Source organism: Hyphopichia burtonii, assembly GCF_001661395.1.
Source record: "Hyphopichia burtonii NRRL Y-1933 unplaced genomic scaffold HYPBUscaffold_9, whole genome shotgun sequence".
NCBI classification, from domain to species: Eukaryota; Fungi; Ascomycota; class Pichiomycetes; order Serinales; family Debaryomycetaceae; genus Hyphopichia; species Hyphopichia burtonii.
In genome coordinates, this window is record NW_017963736.1 from 365,296 (window position 1) to 385,980 (window position 20,685).

The 20,685-nt window shown below is 33.1% G+C and overlaps 5 protein-coding genes across 5 annotated transcripts; 2 read left to right on the top strand and 3 right to left on the bottom strand.

Moving 5' to 3' along the window:
• Positions 1-32: 32 nt before the first annotated feature.
• CHS3 (chitin synthase) lies at positions 33-3,952 on the bottom strand. Its single transcript, XM_020219900.1, has one exon. The coding sequence runs from the start codon at positions 3,720-3,722 to the stop codon at positions 174-176; it is 3,549 nt and encodes a 1,182-aa protein (XP_020073999.1). The 5' UTR covers positions 3,723-3,952; the 3' UTR covers positions 33-173.
• Positions 3,953-4,749: 797 nt separating this feature from the next.
• On the bottom strand, positions 4,750-9,462 carry MON2 (Mon2p; the record flags this gene model as incomplete). The annotated part of the gene is made up of 1 exon (XM_020223730.1): positions 4,750-9,462. One exon carries the CDS (start codon positions 9,460-9,462, stop codon positions 4,750-4,752), a length of 4,713 nt encoding a protein of 1,570 aa, XP_020074000.1.
• Positions 9,463-10,480: 1,018 nt separating this feature from the next.
• On the bottom strand, positions 10,481-11,380 carry TYE7 (regulatory transcription factor TYE7; the record flags this gene model as incomplete). The annotated part of the gene is made up of 1 exon (XM_020220312.1): positions 10,481-11,380. The coding sequence occupies one exon, from the start codon at positions 11,378-11,380 to the stop codon at positions 10,481-10,483; it is 900 nt and encodes a 299-aa protein (XP_020074001.1).
• Positions 11,381-12,908: 1,528 nt separating this feature from the next.
• Positions 12,909-17,018, top strand: HYPBUDRAFT_13634 (uncharacterized protein). The gene has a single exon (XM_020219604.1). It carries the CDS (start codon positions 13,103-13,105, stop codon positions 16,982-16,984), a length of 3,882 nt encoding a protein of 1,293 aa, XP_020074002.1. The 5' UTR covers positions 12,909-13,102; the 3' UTR covers positions 16,985-17,018.
• Positions 17,019-18,924: 1,906 nt separating this feature from the next.
• Positions 18,925-20,589, top strand: HYPBUDRAFT_130173 (uncharacterized protein). Its single transcript, XM_020219419.1, has one exon. It carries the CDS (start codon positions 18,993-18,995, stop codon positions 20,475-20,477), a length of 1,485 nt encoding a protein of 494 aa, XP_020074003.1. The 5' UTR covers positions 18,925-18,992; the 3' UTR covers positions 20,478-20,589.
• Positions 20,590-20,685: the final 96 nt, after the last annotated feature.

The window sequence follows — 20,685 nt, forward strand, 5'->3', positions numbered from 1 at the left end:
GTAACAAAAAAAAACAAAGAAATGAAAAGAAAACGCAAACATATGAACAGATAAAAAGAAATTGACAGCTTTATGATGGAGCAAGATTGGAAAACATAAACAAAAATAAAGGAAACGATATAGAATAAAATGAAAATGAATAAAAGATAAATATTTTCTTATTTAGCTTTTAATTATGCAGATGTATTTGAATCTTCAGAAAAATCACTTTCATGATTTTTTTCAGCATTGGAAGGATCCCAGGTAGCACTTGGAACAGTTAAACCTGCTTCATTGTTCCTACGATCTCTTTCAAAATCTCTCCAACGCTTCATAATAATGTCACTAGAATCGAAAACCCCTTCTGAAGCACTATGATCACCTTTATCACCACCAGCAATTGTTCTGGTTTCACCCCAACTGAAATCATCAAATTTCCAGAATGCATAACTTGGAAGAACAAAATTCCAGATTGGTAATGCAAGAAGATAAATAAAGAAATAAATAATATATTTAAGCGAAGAAACTGTTACCACAATAATTGCCCCCGGTAAACCAAAAATAAGACCTAAAAGAACTAATGACATAACTGGAGTTGGTTTAGTATAAATTGAAACAGCAATAACATAAATGGTAAAAGTAATAGCTGCTGGTAAAACTAATGTACCAACCAATTCAATGAAAATAACGAATTGCATTGAAAAACAGAAAGTACCACATAAATCTTTAACTAAAACTAATTCCATTAAATTATGAACAGTTGAATTAATCCAACGACGACGTTGTGATAATAAAACTTTAAATTTATCAGGAACAATAGTTTTACATGCAGCTTTGGGGACAAATACTTGTTTTCTTTTTGGGAAAGTTTTCAACATTAAAGAAGTTAAATAACGATCTTCACCTAATAATAATAAATTCTTTTGATGTAAAGTTTCAACAACATTATCAGAATATCTTTCAACAATATCTGGATTAGCCAAAATCGGAACCCAATAACCATTTGAACCTTTAGGAGATTTAATACGATACATTGAAAAACACCCAGGTAAACAAGTAACCCCACCAAAAATTGATTCGAAAGCTTTAGCTTGATGATGAGAAATATAATATTCAAAAACTTGAATTGCAGTAACCCAGGTATCAGATTTATTTGAAATCTTAGTTTCACCACATAAACCCATAATCATTGGATCTTTAACCATTTCAGCACACATGTGAGTTAAACAATCAGGATAGACTTTAGTATCAGCATCAACCATTAGAATAAGTTCGTAAAATTCTGCCATTAAACCAGTAATTCTCCAAATATTACTTAAAATTTCAAAATCTAAATCAGTCATTCTTTCATCAAACATAACTTTTTGTAAAAATGACATTAAAATAATTTGAGAATCACGCTTACCTCTATTACCAGGTTTAGCAGCGGTAGCTTCAGCAGGAGTACCACTTTTAACAACAGTTAAAACTGGAACTCTTTGTTGTTTTTCAGGAGGAACAGTTTCATCATTATATTTATAAAAACCAGCATAAACTTTAGCCATATTATGACGTTTACTACCAGAAGCAACTGCAACATAAGAATAAGGCTTAACTTCATCAGGGGGGATAGTAAAATCAGTCATCATACTTAAAGCAACTTCTGGAGTAGTTAAATCATTACCAGAACCTTTAATAATACCATCACAAACAACAAAAATTAATTTATGAGAATTTGGATAATCAGTAGTTGCTAAAGAATCCATAGTAAGACGTAAACCTTCTTCATCTTCTGAATAACAAGTAACCAAAGCTAAAGTATGAGCCAAAGGATAACCAAAAGGTTGATATTCAACTGGAGGTTGAGGAACAACATCAGGATGAATAATATCTGGACTTAACCCATTAGTTGGCATATCATCATATTGATCAAAAGGATTAAATTGACTTTGGGGTCTATTTAATAAATCCATTGAAGAATTTTGATCTTGTAAATATAACATTGATCTAGTTGTATTTGATTGTCTTATCTTTTTTGGATTATTTTGATTACGAGAAAGTAAAGCAGCTTGAGTTGACATTGTGGTATATTTAAAACTTTTTGATAATTGATCAGCGTTATCATAATATTGAGATAATTCAGTATTTGGAGCTAAAGATAAACGATTTAATTTATGGAAAACACTTTGTCTATTAGTTTTGTTTGCTTTATAATTAGCTCTTGCTCTTTCAGGAACAGTTTTAATACCACCAACAGCAGAAGGATTATCAACCCAATTTTCAATTTCTTTTTGTCTTTCAAACATTGATTTACTATCGACTTGAGTAGCACCTTGTCTTAAACTAACATACCATTTGAAATAACAAGCCATCAAGAATTTAGTTAAAACGACTGATAAAATAAAAACTAAAGAAACGTATAAAACAATTTTCGAAGAAATACAACCAATAGTTTCTGAATCAATAGTACCAACTTTAATAATTTCAGTTAAACATCTAGCAGCTTTACGTTCATGAGAATTAGTTAAAACTAAAGAAATATCATGACCATGATAAGTTGGATCATCTCTCAATTTATCAAATAAAGGAGGATAAGTAACATCATCTTTTGAAATCCAATCAATTAAATCAAGATCCAAAACAATACCAGAATAAACAACCAAATTTCTTGAAGAATTTCTCAAATCATCCCAAGTAAAGTAAACATCACCAGTAGCATCTAATTTATAATAAGCCTCTCTAGCGGTCGAAGAAGTATGACAAGCCCAACCATCATAATAAGCATCAGTAAAATTAGGGGAAGTAGAACCATCTTGAGCAAACATACGACAAGGCATGTACCAAGCCAATTCATTATCATTTGAAGTTGGAATACTACAATTGTCTCTTGGTTTAATTAAATTTTTACAATTACCATTAACATTTTGAAATAAAAATGAAGCATCTTTACCACCGGCAGCAATTGGAGGATATAAAATATTAGCACCTGAACCAATACCAGCAGCTTTTGGATGTTTTGAAGAGGTCAAATCGAAAGATCTACCATTGATAATAAGATAACCATCAGAAACTTCATTGATTCTAGTTTTAATTTGAGTGTTTGAACAAACGGTTTTAGTAAAACCAAAAGTTAAATAAGCAACAAAAGCCCCAATGTAAAAAATACAAGAAATTAAACCAATTTTTTCTCTCCAAGCAAATTGACGAGACTTAGTTGGTAAACCAAATAATTTCAATAAAGGAGCAGGAGCCCAAAAAGTAATGATATAACAATAAACTTTCCAAAAATATAAATCATGTTTTGGTTTTGGATCTTCCGTTTTGGTTGGTTTGGAAATGACGTTCTTCTTCTGAGGATTATAATCAACTTCATCATTTAAACCATACACTTCTCTACCCCCTTTCAAGTTTGGGTCGTCATTCATATCCATCAAAGGAATACCTTCTTCCGGACCGCCATCATCGATATCATCATCCGAACCACGATTGGCGTGGTGATAATGATGATTTTGAGGATCCAAATGAACAGCATCTTCTTCTTCAATTCCTTCATGACTATGAGGATCAAGACCAGTGGTGGATGGTTGAATCTTTAAATGATTCGATTCCTGGTTAGCAACCTGGGTATAATGATATCTTGGATGATCTTTATCTATTCTTGATCTTTCTGGTCTAACCAAAGATTTCTTTCTTGATAAATCTCCACCTGATTCCGGATCAAATTCATGGTATTTGCTTGATCCAGCGCTATCTCTATAAGACATGGTGGCTTAATGATACTTACTTATAACTAGATCAACTCGATCTAATAAAAATTTCTAAAATAATTCAGCCGCCGACTCGAATGTCACTTTGACAATTAAAAAAAAAACGGAAAAACTCACTCACACACAGAAGTACTTTCCCAAGCCCAGATCAATATAAGCAAGCTGAAAAAGAGAAGATGTTCCCAAGCCAAACGAGTTAATGAAATATGAAAACTTAACGCTGTCGCTTGTACAATCAGCTCAAAAAAAAATTTGGAAAGAAAAATATACTAATAAAACAAAAAAAAAAAGACAAAAAAAAACATAAAAATAAAAAAAAATGAAAAAAAAAAAAAAATGCTTAATAAAGCTTTAAATTAAAAGAGAAAATTCTAAAAAAAAAACATAAAACAAAAACATACAAAAACAACAGAAAAAGACAACAAAATCTAATGAAATTTTAGTGATGGGCTGAAACAATGGCAAGGTGTTTACTTTCCGGCTTGTTTACCTTGATTTTGGGTCCAGATCAAGAGGTGAGCACACTGCTATTATTACCCAGTTTACAACAGGCTGCCCTAATGCTGGACAAGCTTGACGAAACTACTGGTTGAGTATTGGACAGCGTAGAGGCAGTCTCGAGTTTTGACTTTCGACAAATCGAGAAACGACGCGTAGGGGGGTGAAAGATCCGTACATTTGATTTCTGTAGGTTGTTCTGTTCTGTTTCTTCTTAGTATAAAGACGGTAAGAGAGGTAGTTGTAGGGCAATCTCCTCGGTGTCGGTGGTCAATCTCCAGGGTATCAGTGGTGAATCTTCACCGTATCAGTGATAGACGTCAATGAAGATACTACAATTACTAAATGTTCTAGCTTTATTTCCGGGTCTTGGTGTCATCGATTCGTATGAATTCCGATAGGTTCCACCGTACCCTGAACGAATAGAAGAATGTTTAGGCTACTGAACGAATAGAAGAATGTCTAGGCTACTCTGGTCTAGATCTAGAATATTCGTATATTTTAGGATTCACACCCGTGCACCACGCTATATATTTTGCAACCTCAATGCAGTTTCGACTAGTAAAGTCAATTGGGGGATCTTATCAGTAAATTCAATACTTTTAATCAATAGGGACTTGAGTTTTTGCAAGTTCTTGTTGGTGGAGTATCGTGGCTCGATCCGGGTTAAGCCCTGCATGATTAAGAGGATTTCTTGCTCTTGAATTTTAGGTAATGGGGCTCGGTATAGTAATTTACTGTCAGATATAAACCTTCTTAAAGTATAAGCAACCCTATTAATAAAATAGGCTAAGCTTATTTCACTCAAGAGGGTCAGGTCTTCATTCAAAACAAAAGTCATGAGCTGCTGTAAACACATGATTCTAGTATCTTGATTGGAAAACGGAGTTAAAACCGTTAATGTGCCAAAAGTATCATCAAAATTATATTGAGTCATTATCAGAACCAAATCATCAATGTTATTTTCAATGATTGACTCTTCTATATCATCAAGTTGATACAAGAACGATTTTTCGTATAATTTTTCAATAAAACTGGTTAATATTTGTTCATTATTATTTCTTCTCAATAACGCCGGCATCACTTGTTTGATTATTCGATTATACTGATCAATATTAATCGTCTCCGCTTCTTCATCGACTTCTTGGTTGAAACTAAGCATTATCCCTTGTAAGAAATACCTCCATATCTCTTCTTTATCCTCAATTAGCTCGAAATTCTCATTAATCAATCTAGTAACTAATAATTGGAAAAATTTATACGAATCAACCCATAATTTTGTTTCTCTATTCTTGATTCCTTCCGCTTTGTTTTCAATGATCTCTAATAGAGAACTTAATAATTTATAGATCACTTTATCCTCAATTAACAGTTGAACTTTCATGTCATTTAATTTTTTTTCAATTAAATCCATGGAAATATGACTAATGGCAATAAAGCTTGGAATCTTGATTTTATCTCCATTTAATTTACTACTAAGTTTTTTCTCAATCCTGATTCGGGTTTCAAATGGATAGATCAATATAACCGTTAATTGTTGAATGGTTAATCCAAGTATTTTTTCTTCTTTACTATTCATTAGCATTAACTCTAGGTTACTCATTACTGATTTTTGTAAGTTGGTGGGTTTATTTTCATCTTTCATGTTTTTCGGTAATATTGGATATCTTGCACATTTATTTAAGACATTTATAATCTTGTTTGTTTCTTCAATACTCAAGTCTGATTCAATTATATGATACAAAGGTTTGAAACAATCCATCAATACTGATAATGTATCCTGGTATTGAATGTTTATAAAGTCATACTCAATCGGGATATTAATCCAAAAGTTATAGAATAGATTTCGAATTTCCCCGTTTACTTTATCAATTTTTTGAAATGAATTAATCAAATCGTAATAACTCTTGAATATCTTTAAGTTCAAATCGTTCCATCCTAAATCTAATAAGTTTTCGAAAAACCTAATTATCCTTCTCCATAGTTTTAGTCCAATCTCAGTCGATAATCCTTCCTTATCTTCTTCGAAATTCATCATAAATTTACCATAAATAGAAACCAATCCACTTAAAATCAAGCTTAAGCTATCGATCCAATCTTTTTTATTCGATGCATTTTGTAAATTCTTCAAATCCAATAATAATGGTAATACTATTTCATAAATTAATTCCCATGATGGTATCAAATTCCCATGAACATCAATAATCTTGAAAAATGTTTGAATGGCTCCGTCTCTTACTTGTGATCTGGAATCCATCAGGATCTTGGCTAAAGTACACAATAAATAAATGTTTAAAACTCGATAAAAATTCCTCGATTCTTCAAAATTATCAATGAATTTGGTTAATTCTTCTTCACTTTTAATGGTTTGATAATCAATGGCTTTTTCATCCTTTTCGATAATTCTTGATTTGATCGAATCACTAATTAACCAAAAATAACTAACTGAACTGAAACTAATATTTAAGTCGTAAGTTTGAGAACAGAAATTATATAACGTATTAATCAATATTTTCAATTGATTGAATGGTAAACTTAATAAAAACTCATCCAAAATCAATTTCAAAGTGTCGAATGAGGATGATATTAATGAGCCAATTTTATTCATTAGTTTCTTATCATTCTTATCCTTTATATTTCTGAACGATGTATTCAAGATCTTAAACACAACATCCCATCTTTCTTGATAATAAGTATCATACTTATCAATTAACTCATGTAAAGTGTCTAATATTATTAAATGCATTTCTGTTTCACAGCTTAATAAAATTAACTCTTGTGGTATACCAATTTCAAATAATTTTTCTAAAAATACCATCAACGCATCTAACGATTTAATTGATGTTGCTTGATTAATATCTATATCATCCAGTCTGAAACCTTCATTAGTAATGTTTATTATTAAATCGTTAAAATTTTTCACTATATTGATTCTTAGATTATGAAAAATTTGGCGATCCATTCCTAACTCAATGAAAAACTTAATTAAAAGATCCCATGATTTATTATCCAATATCAAAAACTTATTTGAATTGATTTTAGTGACTTCAATCAATTTCACTAAGAAAAATGATTTGTTAAATGGACATATTTCTTTCTTTTTCATGTTTTCAATTGAAAACAATTCAGTCATGACGGTCAATAATTCATAAAATGAGTCAACGGGATATTCATTGATGCTTTCGTAAAATTTTTTCATTGATATATCTAGATTGTTTAAATCCTGATTAGTTAACGTAGGAAGCATATCGTCAGTCATATTTGTAAATATTTTATTATTATAAAATCCACTGAATTCATCAGGACCTTCTAAATAATAATCAACCCATTGAAATGTTATCCAGATAATCTTCCATGAGCCTTGTAAGGTGGATCCTAATGAGACTGCCAAATTAATTAATGCTCTTAAGCATGTTGCTTGTCTCGAATTAAATTTTCGAGGTCTGATCACTTCCTGCTGCTGCTCCAAGGATAAATTCGATTGAGTAGGTGAAATAATTGTATCACCATTTTCATTAGATGATTGAAATTGTGAAGGGCTTTGTGAATTTGGACTTTGAATGGTAGAACTAAATGACTCAACTAATGACTCACCAAATGCTAATAATTGTTTACCTTGTTCTTGTAAGCTATTTCCTCCTTGGGCACTTCTCTTTATATCTGTTTTGGATACATTATTAATAATTGCATCACTTAACATGGTTAATAAACCATCCCTCAAGTTCGATAAGCCAAGCAATCCAGCAGTGTGGATAAATTTTTGTAATGAACGAATTAAATTATGAAAAGATTCATTATCCATTGAAAAATAAATAAAGTTCTGAAATAAAACTAATACATCTGGATAGCAAGATTCGATTAAGCTTGTAATGAAATCAACATTAAGCTCCAAAGTTTCTGGATCTGATGACAATTCACTAACAAACAGTGCAGTACCTTCAGCATAACTTATTAGAATTTTCAAAGTCAAGTATATACTATAAGTGTTTGGTATATTATTTGGAGGTTCTGACTTATCAAGATGATCCAATATTGAAACTTTCATTGAAGAGGTTTTATTGGATACTGTATTTATATTTGAAGATGGGAATCTAACTGTATCATTTAACAAATAAGAATTATTTGTTAAAAAGGTGCTCATTATAGACATTAATTCCTGAACAACATTTTTCTTCTTTGGATTGGAATCATATTTTTCATAAATTCCTTTAATGTTATTAAAATCATTAAATAATGTTTTAAACATCTCTAGGACCAATATTTTTTCCCAGCTAATTTGATCTGAAGAGTCTTGAGTAATGGTATTTGAATCAGTATTTAATAATAAATGGTTTAAGTATGATAATATGATTTCATTTTCTATTTCAAGGTTATCGAGTTGAGTGGATAATAAAACATGTATAATTCTAATTGATCTAGTAGTTAATTGAAAGTTTTGATTGGGTAAATTTAGAATGTTTAATAAACCTGGAACTAGGTTATGTCTTAACAAATAAGAGAGTTCTTGGTGTTTATCGAATAATTTTCTATGGTTCGAAATGATATTTTCGATGATCTCCAAAATTGAAGATTGTTTAATATGCTCTTCTTTTAAAAATGTTAATGGTTCATTCCTTATAATATTACATAGGTCATTTAATATTCTATAACCTTCATAAGATGACTTATTTACTTTTAAGATTTCATCATTATCCACAACCACATCATAATCACCTTGAGTTTCTTGAATTTTATCATAAACATTACTAAACAATTGTTGCAATGTTGCTGAAGCAGTATTATTAACAACCGGAGATTTATTATTTGAAGCCAAACTTGAACAAATTCCAAGTAAGCTTAATAAATTTTCACCTTCAATATCATATTTCTGTACCAAGCTAGGCAAACATTGTAAAGTTCTTAGCTGTATATCAACATTTATATTAATTGCTTCTTCAAAAGATTTCAATAAACCTTTAATATTTTCAATTGGTACTAACGACGATAAAATCAATCGATTTAGGACCGGAATGGAAGAGCTAGTGAGTTTGGCATTGCCAGAACCACTAGCTATTATGAATGGCTTAACCAAATCAATCTTGATTTGATTATCCAGTATATCATTAATATGAATTGACGGCAGATAAGCTTTAAGATCGGATAGTGCTTTGTCACAAGCGTGTCTGGTTTCAGGACTTTTCCGCTTGGACTCCGAAGCCAAATTGGTCAAATCACTAGTTAGATGTGATACCAAGCTCATACTGGAATTCAATTGAATCTAGACCAACCCTGGTTTATATTTACGAAATCAAAGTATATCTTGAAAGATTAGTAGTAGAAACACTTGTTATGTTGATTTTTCTGATCGGTCGGGCGGTCGTGTGCCGCTCGAGAACTCGTTGAAAATTTGCAGTTACAATTGTAGTTGCACCAGTAGCACCAGTAGCACCAGTTGGAGCGAATAAGTATTGCAACAAGGGTTGGCTTGGATGGGTGGCCTTTTCGTGGTGGGTTCTTCTTCGAAAAAGCCTTGCACGAATTCCCAATTACGGAGAAGTCTACATTCTAGTACAAGTTTTGCATAGATCTGGGAAAAATCGGGTGAAATATTAAGTAAATGTACAACGATTCGATGTGATTATGATAGAAACAAGCTATGTTGCACTCATACCCATTCGGAAGTTAAAGATCCAGGCATGTCTCGTACGACCGAAAAATCTCCAGATTTCATCCTACTTGTAAGACACCACTACTGGTTCGTCGTAAAAAAGTCGTACGTATATGCTATGAAACCGGAAAAACTTTTCGGTTATTCCCTTAACAACCTGAATGGAAAATTAGCTAATGGCAGCAGCTGAAACAAACAACAGAAAACAACGGAAAACAGTCAGAACAAGTTGCAGAACAAGCTGCAGAACACAACAAAAGCAACAGCAACAGAAACAACAGAACCACCCGGGGAAGGCAAACGGTGACTATGAAGCCAACCAGGCGTTTTACGTCATTTAAGCTTTGAATTAAACTAGCAGGTGTGCGGGAATAGAATACCGAACCCATCAGGTGCTTTTAGTTATGCGTTGGTCGCGAAATCACAGAAAGCCAGCTGCAAAAAAATACACCGAGTAAGTTAGAAAGGTGAATATAACGTTAATTAAATAAAAGTTTATAATAATATTGAGCATACGAGAAATGAAGGTATATACAGCTAGATACACAATAAATAAAGGCGAGTAAGAGAAGAAAAAGGAATCATTACTTTCGTAGAAGGACATTAAAGATTATTCAAAGATATCTGCATTACCACCGAGTCTTAATATTTCTTTTTTCAAATTTAAATTTTCTTGAATGATTCTTTGTTCATTACTTTGAAGATATAAGATGTAATCGGTTGCTTTTTCTAAGATCATTGATTTATTCAAACGATTACAATTAACAACAGCGTTTGCTGGATCTTTCTTTGGATCAATTTTTCCGGTTTCAAAAGCAGTTTTTTCAGAAGCAACCCAAGGAATGATTTGTTGTAAGCCGGCTATTTTAGCATTGATATTAATTCTATATTTTTTTTCAATTTTATTATGAGCTTGTTTCTGAGTATCCGTTAATCTTTTTCTTGGATTTCTCTTCTTAGTTGGTTTTGAAATTGATGATTTTTCATCAGAAATCAGTTTAGAACGACGATTATTCTTATTAATTGATTCATCTTTTAAAATATCTTTAGTATCAAAAATCGATTCTAATGACTTTGGTGTATAATCACTTGATTTTTGTAAGGTTTCTAGTTTATTATTAACGGAGTAAAGATCAGGTAGGAAATTCTCCTCATTTGCTTCAATCTTTATATGAGGACTGGTAGCCTGACTAGTTTCGGAACTTGAAAAAAATTCCGGTCCACTGAAAACACTATCGTTATCGAAATATTTTTCTAAATTTGAGTTGGTTTGAGAAAGTTCAGCCACATCAAAGTTTGAATATTGTTGTGGCAAGTCATTCAAATCATTAAAGCTATTACTGTTAGTGATTGGTGCGGATTTAGCCAATAGTTCATTAATCCAACCTTGATTATCATCATTAGAAGTTATTGGTGATAATGGTTCGGATGGAGCAAAAGAATATTTCTTTAATTCTTTTGCTTGTTGCGTTTGCTGATATTGAGGAACAGAATTCTGATAATTGTTCATTGTTTTAATTAGTTGTTAGTTAAGATGTATTCAACACAAAAGTTGTTGTTGTATTATAAAATAATTAAACCGGTGGGAATTCCCTGGGGGATTCCCTTGATTTAAATAACTCATTATTGGGACTTGTAATGGTTTCCGCCATTCTCTTAACTGCCTTCAAACTCCTTTCCGAATTCTTTAAACTGTTTGCTGCAATGCATGCAAAAAGGCAAAAAAAAAAAAAAAAAATAAAATAAAATAGATTCAACTAGTAAACAAAAAGCTAATAATAAAAAAGAAACCCCCCAAATGCAAATAATGGGTAGATTATCGCAAAAGATCACCATATTTTCAATTATCTCGACTCATATCCAAGCTTATAACTCCTCGCAAAACATGGGTTCGATCAAAATGCTACATTAGAACAAATCTAATAGATCCATATGGTTTGTAGATCTACTCTGTCCTTGCACGTTTCATCCTTCTAGAAGCAAAAACATCCAAATGGGGGGAATGGAATTACTCCCTTCCCTTCTCCATCTCCTACATTGCATGTTTTCCTGCAAATGCTTTTCCTATTGGAACTACTAAACATCTTCAGCATGATAATTTGAGCCCAATAGAGAAGGACGTGATCGGAAAAACCTCGTATGGTTTGGGATGCCCCCTGCTTGTGTGCAGGCATTATCATGAGACTTATGCGAGAATGGAATTTCGGGTTTGGGGTTTTTCCGGGTGGTCGATTTGGATCGGGTTTTTCAGTAGGTTTGCTTGTAGTATCGAAAATAACGGATGATTTTTGTTCCGTAGCGAGTTAGCATGAGTTCTTGATAGACTGACTTTTCGTTAGACTTTTTAGGTCTCTAAGACGATGGGCCAGTTACTGCGCACGACGGTTTTACTTCTAATTTGCTGCAAAAGCAAAAAAAGGATCTGGGTTATGATATTTTTGATAATTCAATCGTAGATGAAACGAAAGGGAGTGGAGGATGTTTAATTACCCTATTGTGGGCACCTTGTTCTCCTCCTTAGCAAAGTGATTAGTTCGGTGTTTGGAGTACTCAACCAATAGTCGCAATTTTCCTTCCAGTTTAAGCTGCTCAATTAGCGAGGTTACTTGGAATCTGGCTTATCGATTGTTCTGCAACGCCTAATTATTATCTCAACTATCCCTTTATCCGGACTGCAAGAAGCATCGGTGTCCGATTTAGAGTCGAACTCAATTGGTTTGTCTTTTTCCCAGAGCTATTGGGTAATTGCGGCCGGTCTTTTGTAGTCTTCCCAATGTTTCCAGTTCTCAATGATGAGTCCCGTACATCTTTGGTGCTCATGCTAACTAGGCAGCAATTTATGAACATACAAAATACTAAGCAATTGTCTCTTGGACTGTAGAATAGAAGACGTCTCCACTGCTTAACTATTCGATTGCAAATATTTGAATTACCGGCGTGTGAAAACCGGAAATAGATAAATCGCAGGTTGCATGTAACAACTTACAGGTTTTCTCCGAGGTTGAAAATTTTGTTTGCACGTGACCAAAATAAAACAAAACCAATATGTACGGGTCTTATCGGGTGCCAACGGTTAATACACCAATCCATCAGCAACATCCTCCGACATCATTGGACTCGTGTTAACTTGTATTCGAGACTCCCCAGCGCATAACCTTCACTGTCAATTGATAGTATCATAAGACGGCTGGTTGAATGATTAATTACTGCTCATCTTCAGTGGATTAAGTAAATGGCACCTGCAATCAATTCTCGTTCCCGCCCGAGAGCTTCAACGGTTCAAGGTAAGCCCGGAAGTCGGCCTTCACCTAGTCCGGTACAACCAAGATCATATTCACAGCAATTTGTTAAACCAATAGGTCAGACTAAAGTTCAGACTCAAAATCAAGACCAAAAGTTCAATTTAAGTAAAAATCAATCGTCAATGTCTACGTCTAAAGCTACTGGACCTGATTCAACAATTACTTCAAATGAAAATGCAAAAAATCATGTTCCAAGACAATTTAAATTAATATCAGTTAAATTCAAAGAAGCCGCTCTTGATTCTCCGAGTTTTAGGGCTTCGGTGAATCATATCGATTCTCAAATTGATAACATCGATAAATGGTTGAGGGCAATTGATAGTTCAGTTAAAAAAATTCCAAGATATATTAAAGAGCTTCAAACTTTTGGTAATTCTTTTTTAGAACATTTGGTTCCGACTTTCATTCAAGATGGTTTAATCGATCAAGAATATACTGTTCAAGCCTTGAAATCAACTTCCGATTCTTTAACAAAACTATGGGGGGATAGTTTAGCAGCTTTATCAATTAATACCTATGTTAATGAAAATTTAAATCGTAAATTATTCAAAGTTATCCAACATTATCAAAATGTTAGAACTGAATTTGAAATTGCTCAACAAAAATATGATCAATATTTAGCTATTTACGTTAGCACTCCCAAAATAAAAGAAGCTTCAATTGTGATAGAAGATGCAAAACAACTATTTGAAGTTAGAAAAGATTACATTCATTCTTGCTTAAAATTAGTCACCGAAATCTCCGCTCTAGAAAATCAAATTGATCGTTCATTAGTTAGATATTGCTCAGATATTTGGAAATCTAAAAGAACAAATTTAATTTCAATAGAAGCTTTCGATCCTATCTTTAGTGTTCATAGTTCTAAAATTAAAAAAATTCAGGGCTGGTGTGATTCTTATTCTTCAGCAATTGAAAAATTGAAAGATGACATGTTAGTCGCAAGAGATCAAGTGGAAGAAAGTGCAAAGGTACAATTTTCTCCTTCAATGGATGTTAATGATTATAAAATTTCTTTAATCAATTCAAAAGTCTTGGATGATATTACTGATTTAGGCTTTGAAAAACATGGATATTTATTCATGAAAACTTATGTGGAAAAAGCTTCAAAACCTATTTGGGTTAAACGTTGGGTATTTATAAAAGGTGGTGTTTTTGGTTTATTGGTTTTAAGTCCTTCTCAAACTTTTGTTCAAGAATCTGATAAAATTGGTATTTTGTTATGTAATGTTAAGTATGCTCCTCATGAAGACCGAAAATTTTGTTTTGAAATAAAAACAATAGACCATACTTTTGTATTTCAAGCTGAAACCTTATTGGATTTAAAATCTTGGTTGAAAATTTTCCAAAATGAAAAAGAACGTATCTTAAAAGAAAATGATCCTCAAAATAACGACTTAATAAATTTAGCTAGCGGAAGATATCCTCCAATAGTTACTGAATTTGCTTCGACTCTAAATACTTCTACCGATCGTGAATTTACTAATACTAAAGTAATTAATACTGCTGGTCAAATTATTACTTCAAGTAAATTATCGCATCAAATTGAACACGATGAAAGATTCTTTAAAAGGCATATTTATTATCAAATCCCTCAGGTAAGACCTCCCTTCATGACTGATCAAACAAAATCTTCCATCATTGCTTATTCTTTGGCTGCCGCAAATACCTTACCTACTGCATTGACTGCTAATATCTGGGGATCTGCAAACTGGGGTTTGTACTATTTACACGAGGTGCCTCCATTAGAAAGAGAACACCCGTACTTGAACGAAGCCCTTGATTCAGTTGATCGGGAAACTTTAAATCTTGATGGTGATAAAGAAGGAATAAACTATCCCGATTATTATCCTTATGAATTGGTTCCGTTGGATATTCAAATGAGAGCCTTATTTGAAACTGCTGTTTCGCCTGGTGAATTATGCTTGTTTAGCTATAGATGTATTTGGTCTCCGAATTCTCACCAGGAATTGAGTGGTCGGTGCTTTATCACAAATCGACATGTTTATTTCTATATGCAATCGTTAGGATTTATTGCCCTTACAAAATTACCAATTGAACATTTGGTTGCAGTCGATTATTCCACCAAGAAAAATCATGACATGTTAAAAATTTATAATATGAATGGTGTTGTTAAAATGAAATTATTTTTAGATGATGGTAAATTGATCAAACGTAAATTAACATATTTGCTAGAAAATAATGCAAGCGATCATCCAAAGCATTTTCATGAAGTTATTAATAATCTAGTTAAGCTTGAGAATCAACATCAATTAGAATTAAAAAATGAGGCACGTAATACGGTTATTGCTACTAATTTAGGGATACCAGTTGATCTGCTTAATCTTCGTCAGCATCAGTTACACCTTCAGCAACAAAGAGAATTACAAGGAGAAGATTATAATGAGGAGTTGTTACCAACTGATTTTAATTCATTCACAATATCAGCGAAAGACAGTATCAAAACTCCTAAGAAACTTGAGTTTAGTGACGTTTCTAAATTAGTAATAGAGCAAGTTTATAATGCACCACCAAAGGCGTTATTTCACTCATTACTTGGGGACGATACTAATCTTTTAGAATCTTACATTCAATTAATTCGTCTTGAGTCGGTTATAAAAGCTCCTTGGCAACGAAAGGATGGTAAATTAATAAGACAGTACAATTGTGGTGTAATTCATGATGGCAGGAAATCAGGCACAATCCAATTTACTGATACAATCGAGGTACTTATTGAAAATGAATATTACATATTTACCCATGCGAAATCTTCCTTCAAGTTACTATATTATGGTACCCCTGCCAGCGTCGAATTTAGATATGTATTATCTAAGGTACATGGGAACCGTACCAAGGTTTCTATCTATAGTCGGTGTGAATTTCACGGGAAACTGCTTATAAGTAAGCTAGTTAAACCCTTAGCGTATTCAATCAGCCGCAAAGAAGCCCGCCAAGTCGAAAAAGCTTTACATGACGTTGTTCGAAGCGTTGGGAATCGTGGTAATATCTTGAAAGCCATCAATATTTATGGTAAGCTAAGTTTCAGTGAATCTGATATTGTAGCTGAAAAAGTCAAACCAATAACAATGAGACCAACTTTTTTCATCAAATTTATATTGGGTAATTGTTGTATGTTTGTCTTATCCCATGTTTCCAATATTTTCCATTTCGTTCTCAACTTATTGATCACTCTTTTGAAAAGTATCAGGTTGAATCAAGTTCTAATACTAATTATTGGTTTATTATCCGTTTTAAACTTATTCTTGTCAACCAAGACTACAACTGCGTATTGGGCAACCAGAAGGGCTAATAATGTTGCTCGTGATTTCTTAATGAAAGATCCAGTAATGTTGAAAAGAGCCATTTATTTGAAAGACACACAAGATATGATCAATTCACATAACAATATCTCAAACAACGGTGAAGAATCGCCATGTTATAAATCTTTCAAAGATGTATCATTCATAATGAATTATGATAAATTTGATAATTGGAATAAAGAGTACGGTGATGAATCAACCAAGTTAGTAGCTCAAGGTTTGAAAAAGACGTTTCAAGAGATTGGAATCAAGAGACACAAGTTATTAGTTGACTTGAGAATGTTGAATGAAATGGAAGAAGAATTGGGCAAAGCGGAATGGAGAAATTGGATAATGAACGAATTGGGAAAGTGTGCTTATATTAAATCTAATCTTTTTGACCAAGTTCAAAACTTGGGCGAAGATACTGACGATTTAAATTCAGGTATTGATTCTGTTATGCAATTTTGCCATAGCTGCGAACAAGATTTAAAGTATTTAGATTCCTTGCTATAGATGAATGTTTAATATTATGAATACGAAGACTTAGATACGATTTTAGTAGTTATTTTTTTTCTTTTTTGCATAATTGCGTCTCTTAAGGAATTATGCAAAAGTTCACCCAAAACTTGACTAAACTCAAAAAAATATATAATCGTTTTGTACCATTCTACTCCAACTAGTTTGAAGATTTGCACAATTGTCCACGATTGATTTGCAAAACTAGCAACTTATGCCGATTTGATGAGTAATCCTGGTCTTCGAATCAATAGGCTCGAGAATAACGAATGAATTTCAGATTTCATGTGGAACACTTAATATACAAAGAAGAGATGTACATGTACTTAAAAAAGAGAAAAAAAGAAAAGAAGCTAGCCCTCTCACCGGAGTTTCAATTGTAGAATGGCAACTAATGCAATCACAAGTGTAAAGGCCGAAAACAGCTCGCCATCCTAAGAGCCATTTGACCGGATAGCGTGTTTTTCGGTATAAGCTCCCTGCAAATGGGTGAGGTCTCATCTTTAATTGCATTTTTGTTACCGATCATGAAACTCGTAGCCGAGTTTCAGTTGCCAAACCCCAACGGTGGAAGTGGTATAAATCCGATTTGCAACTGGTGATCTGACAATCGATACCGTTGGGCCTATCGTTGTCAACCAAATTATACTTTCATGCTAAAAAAATAAGTGATGAGCTTCCAAGTATGAGCAACTAGAGCCTGGCATTAGGCGAAAGTGCAAGTCAAAGTCGTCTTTGTCTTTGATACTCAACACAAGTCTGCCAGCTCCCGGCCGAGAGAGAATAGAGCTTTTTGGATCACCTCTAATCACATACCGTGCACGTCGTTAAAAAACGTTATGAAAAAAAAAAAAGAATACAAAAAAAAAAAAACCTAAAGCGCAAAAACGTCAAAAAAACTGAAAAAAAAGCAAAAAAAACGGTTTTTCTAGTTACTTTTCCCAAAAGGGAAAGGTAAGACACCCATGCGTCTCTTTGAAAGCGAGTAAGCAATAGCCAGTAGGTTGAGCAGATGCCGATGCCGTTGGAGGAAACACCATGGGTTGATTGTTGCAAGCAAAAGTTCGTAAATGGTTCGGCTACTTAGTTATAAAAAGGAATCTTCCACATTTTTGGAACCATTCGTCAAACAAGTGTTGGGCCCAGGGAGTAGAGGTACCAATGTCAATCAAATTTGAGGGATTTGTTGCTTATCGGTGAAGACCTGACAATGCTTGACTATGGGACTCGGAATCTCCAATCAGTTTTCCTGAGCATGGATTGAACAAAACAACCCTTTTCTCTGAAATGAAACAGAATAAGTTTTCCTGGGCTTTTGTAATCCATCTTCGTTAAACTACATGTACAATGACCTAAATGTCATACAGAGTGCTTAATGAAATCTTTTTGATGCACAAACATCACAAACCAAAAAGAAAAGAGCAAAAGTACCCAATGCTCATCCATGCCAATGGCTGATGATGGGCATGGTTCAATCTGATAAACCACTTGTACGTTATATCAGAGTATTGTCGGTTGGTATTCTGAAGGTTGTGAATTGGCAGTTATGCTTTAATAACAAATTAGTCATCATTAGTTGATCTAACGGAGTTTCTATTGTTTTCTCCCTTCAAGAAATTTGGGTTAAGTTTTTACGCCTACTTTGATTCTTTCTTGTTATTGTAAGCTTAGTTTGTTCCAATTTCGTACCTTTTTCAATTGTTAGAAAAAAAAAAAAAAAAGATTTTCTTCCCACTATCTACATTTTAACCAGGTTACCTTTTAGGTAAGACTAGGGTTTTACAAGCGTATTTTATGTAAGCCAGACACCTCCCTAACGGTCTTTATATATCACACTTGCTTTCTTCCTTTTTGGTTTTCAGTTGATTTTTTTCATTTCTTTTTTCCGACTTATCTGGTGCCATTTTCCTTTTTTTTTTTAAGCTTTTACAAAAGATCTTTTGTCTGCTTAAGAGATCCTCTAAAAGTCTATTCGGCCTATCAAATATAACTATTTGCTTACATCATGATGAAATCATTATCTTTTCACTCGAGCCAACCTCAAAAGAAGAAGATTGCAGTCGTTCCCCATGTTATCAAGGGGAAGGATGTTGTAACTAAGAAGTTGGAGCCAGTTTATTCTCATCAAAATACCTCGAAGAAAATTCACGATTTTGCTGCTTTAACCAATTTAGAAGGTGATATTGCTCAACTCTGTGATGACTCTTACTCTGGTTACTTAGCGTGGTCTACTAAATCTCATATTGAAAGAACCAAGATTCTTCAAGCCGCTGCACAAAACGTTAGAAATCGTCGTGAAGATTTCTTGCTGAGTTTGGAAGAAATTGGTTTAAGTAATCAATTTGCTGAATTTAATATCATGACTGCAGCAAACCATATCGAAGAGTATGCAAGAAATATCTCTCTGCCTGACGGAACCTTAACAAAGTCCGATCTTTGTGATTTATCTTTAATCGTTCGTAATCCAATTGGTCCTGTTTACTCAGTTGCTCCTTGGAATGCTCCTTTGATTTTAACTAATCGTTCCCTTGCTGCTCCTTTAGCTGCTGGTTGCTCGGTTCTTTTGAAATCCTCGGAAAAGGCTCCTTTGGTAGCTTACTTTTTGGTCAAATGTTATCTTGATGCTGGTGTTCCTCCAAAAACACTTCAACTTTTCCATGTTGCTCCAAGAGAAATTCCTCAAGCTACTGAAATGGTTATTTCTAATAAACATGTTCGTAAAGTAAACTTTACTGGTTCTACTTTTGTTGGTGGTAAAATCGCATTAACTTGTGCAAAATATTTAAAACCTTATTTGTTGGAACTTGGTGGTAAAAATTATTCAATTGTCTGTAAAGATGCTGATATTCCAAAAGCTATTGAAAATATCTTTTTTAGTGCCTTCTTTCATAAAGGCCAAATTTGCATGTGTCTTGATAAAGTATTCATTCACGACTCAATTTATAATACTTTTGTTGAAAAATTACAATCAATGGCTAAAAAGGCTTTGAAAAAACCTGATCATGAAGTCCCTCAACGTGATATGGTTTCTACTACCAAGATTCATGATTTAGTTGCCGATGCTCTTAATAAAGGTGCTAAGATCATTTATGGTGAAAAACAAGATTTAGTTATTTCTTCTTCTGGAGATCATACCGCCATGACTCCAATAATCTTAGCAGATATTACCCTGAAAATGTCTCTCGATACGGTTGAATCTTTTGGTCCAGTTTTGAGTCTTCATAAATTTAAAGATGAAAATAAATTAATAGAAAAAGCTAATGGTGAAGAGTATGGATTAAAAGTTTCTATTTGGTCTTCAAACGTTTTGCATGCTTTATCTCTCGCTAAAAAAATCGATTCAGGTGGTGTCCACATTAATAGCTCTTCTATTCACGATGAAGCTTATCAACCTCATGGTGGTGTTAAAAGCAGTGGTTGTGGTAGATTCAACAGTTCTTGGGGTATTGATTCTTTCTCTTACATCAAAACTATCACCTTAAATCAATAATTTGCATTCAGATCAATCAATTTTTCTTCTTCGTTAAAAAAATCGAGTCTGCTTTTTTTTTTCTTTAATGTTCTTTAATATGGGAGATAGCTTTTCCCATCATGTGTTTTACTAGTGCTTTCTACTTGCTTGATTTGAGATGTTTTCACGATACTTTGTTCTGTTTTGCATTGTTTTATTTAATTTGTTCTTTTTGTCTATTTTAATA

Bases quoted from the DNA above. Each gene is read 5' to 3' on its own strand.
- CHS3 (XM_020219900.1), bottom strand. From the start codon at position 3,722: ATGTCTTATAGAGATAGCGCTGGATCAAGCAAATACCATGAATTTGAT.
- HYPBUDRAFT_130173 (XM_020219419.1), top strand. From the start codon at position 18,993: ATGATGAAATCATTATCTTTTCACTCGAGCCAACCTCAAAAGAAGAAG.
- HYPBUDRAFT_13634 (XM_020219604.1), top strand. From the start codon at position 13,103: ATGGCACCTGCAATCAATTCTCGTTCCCGCCCGAGAGCTTCAACGGTT.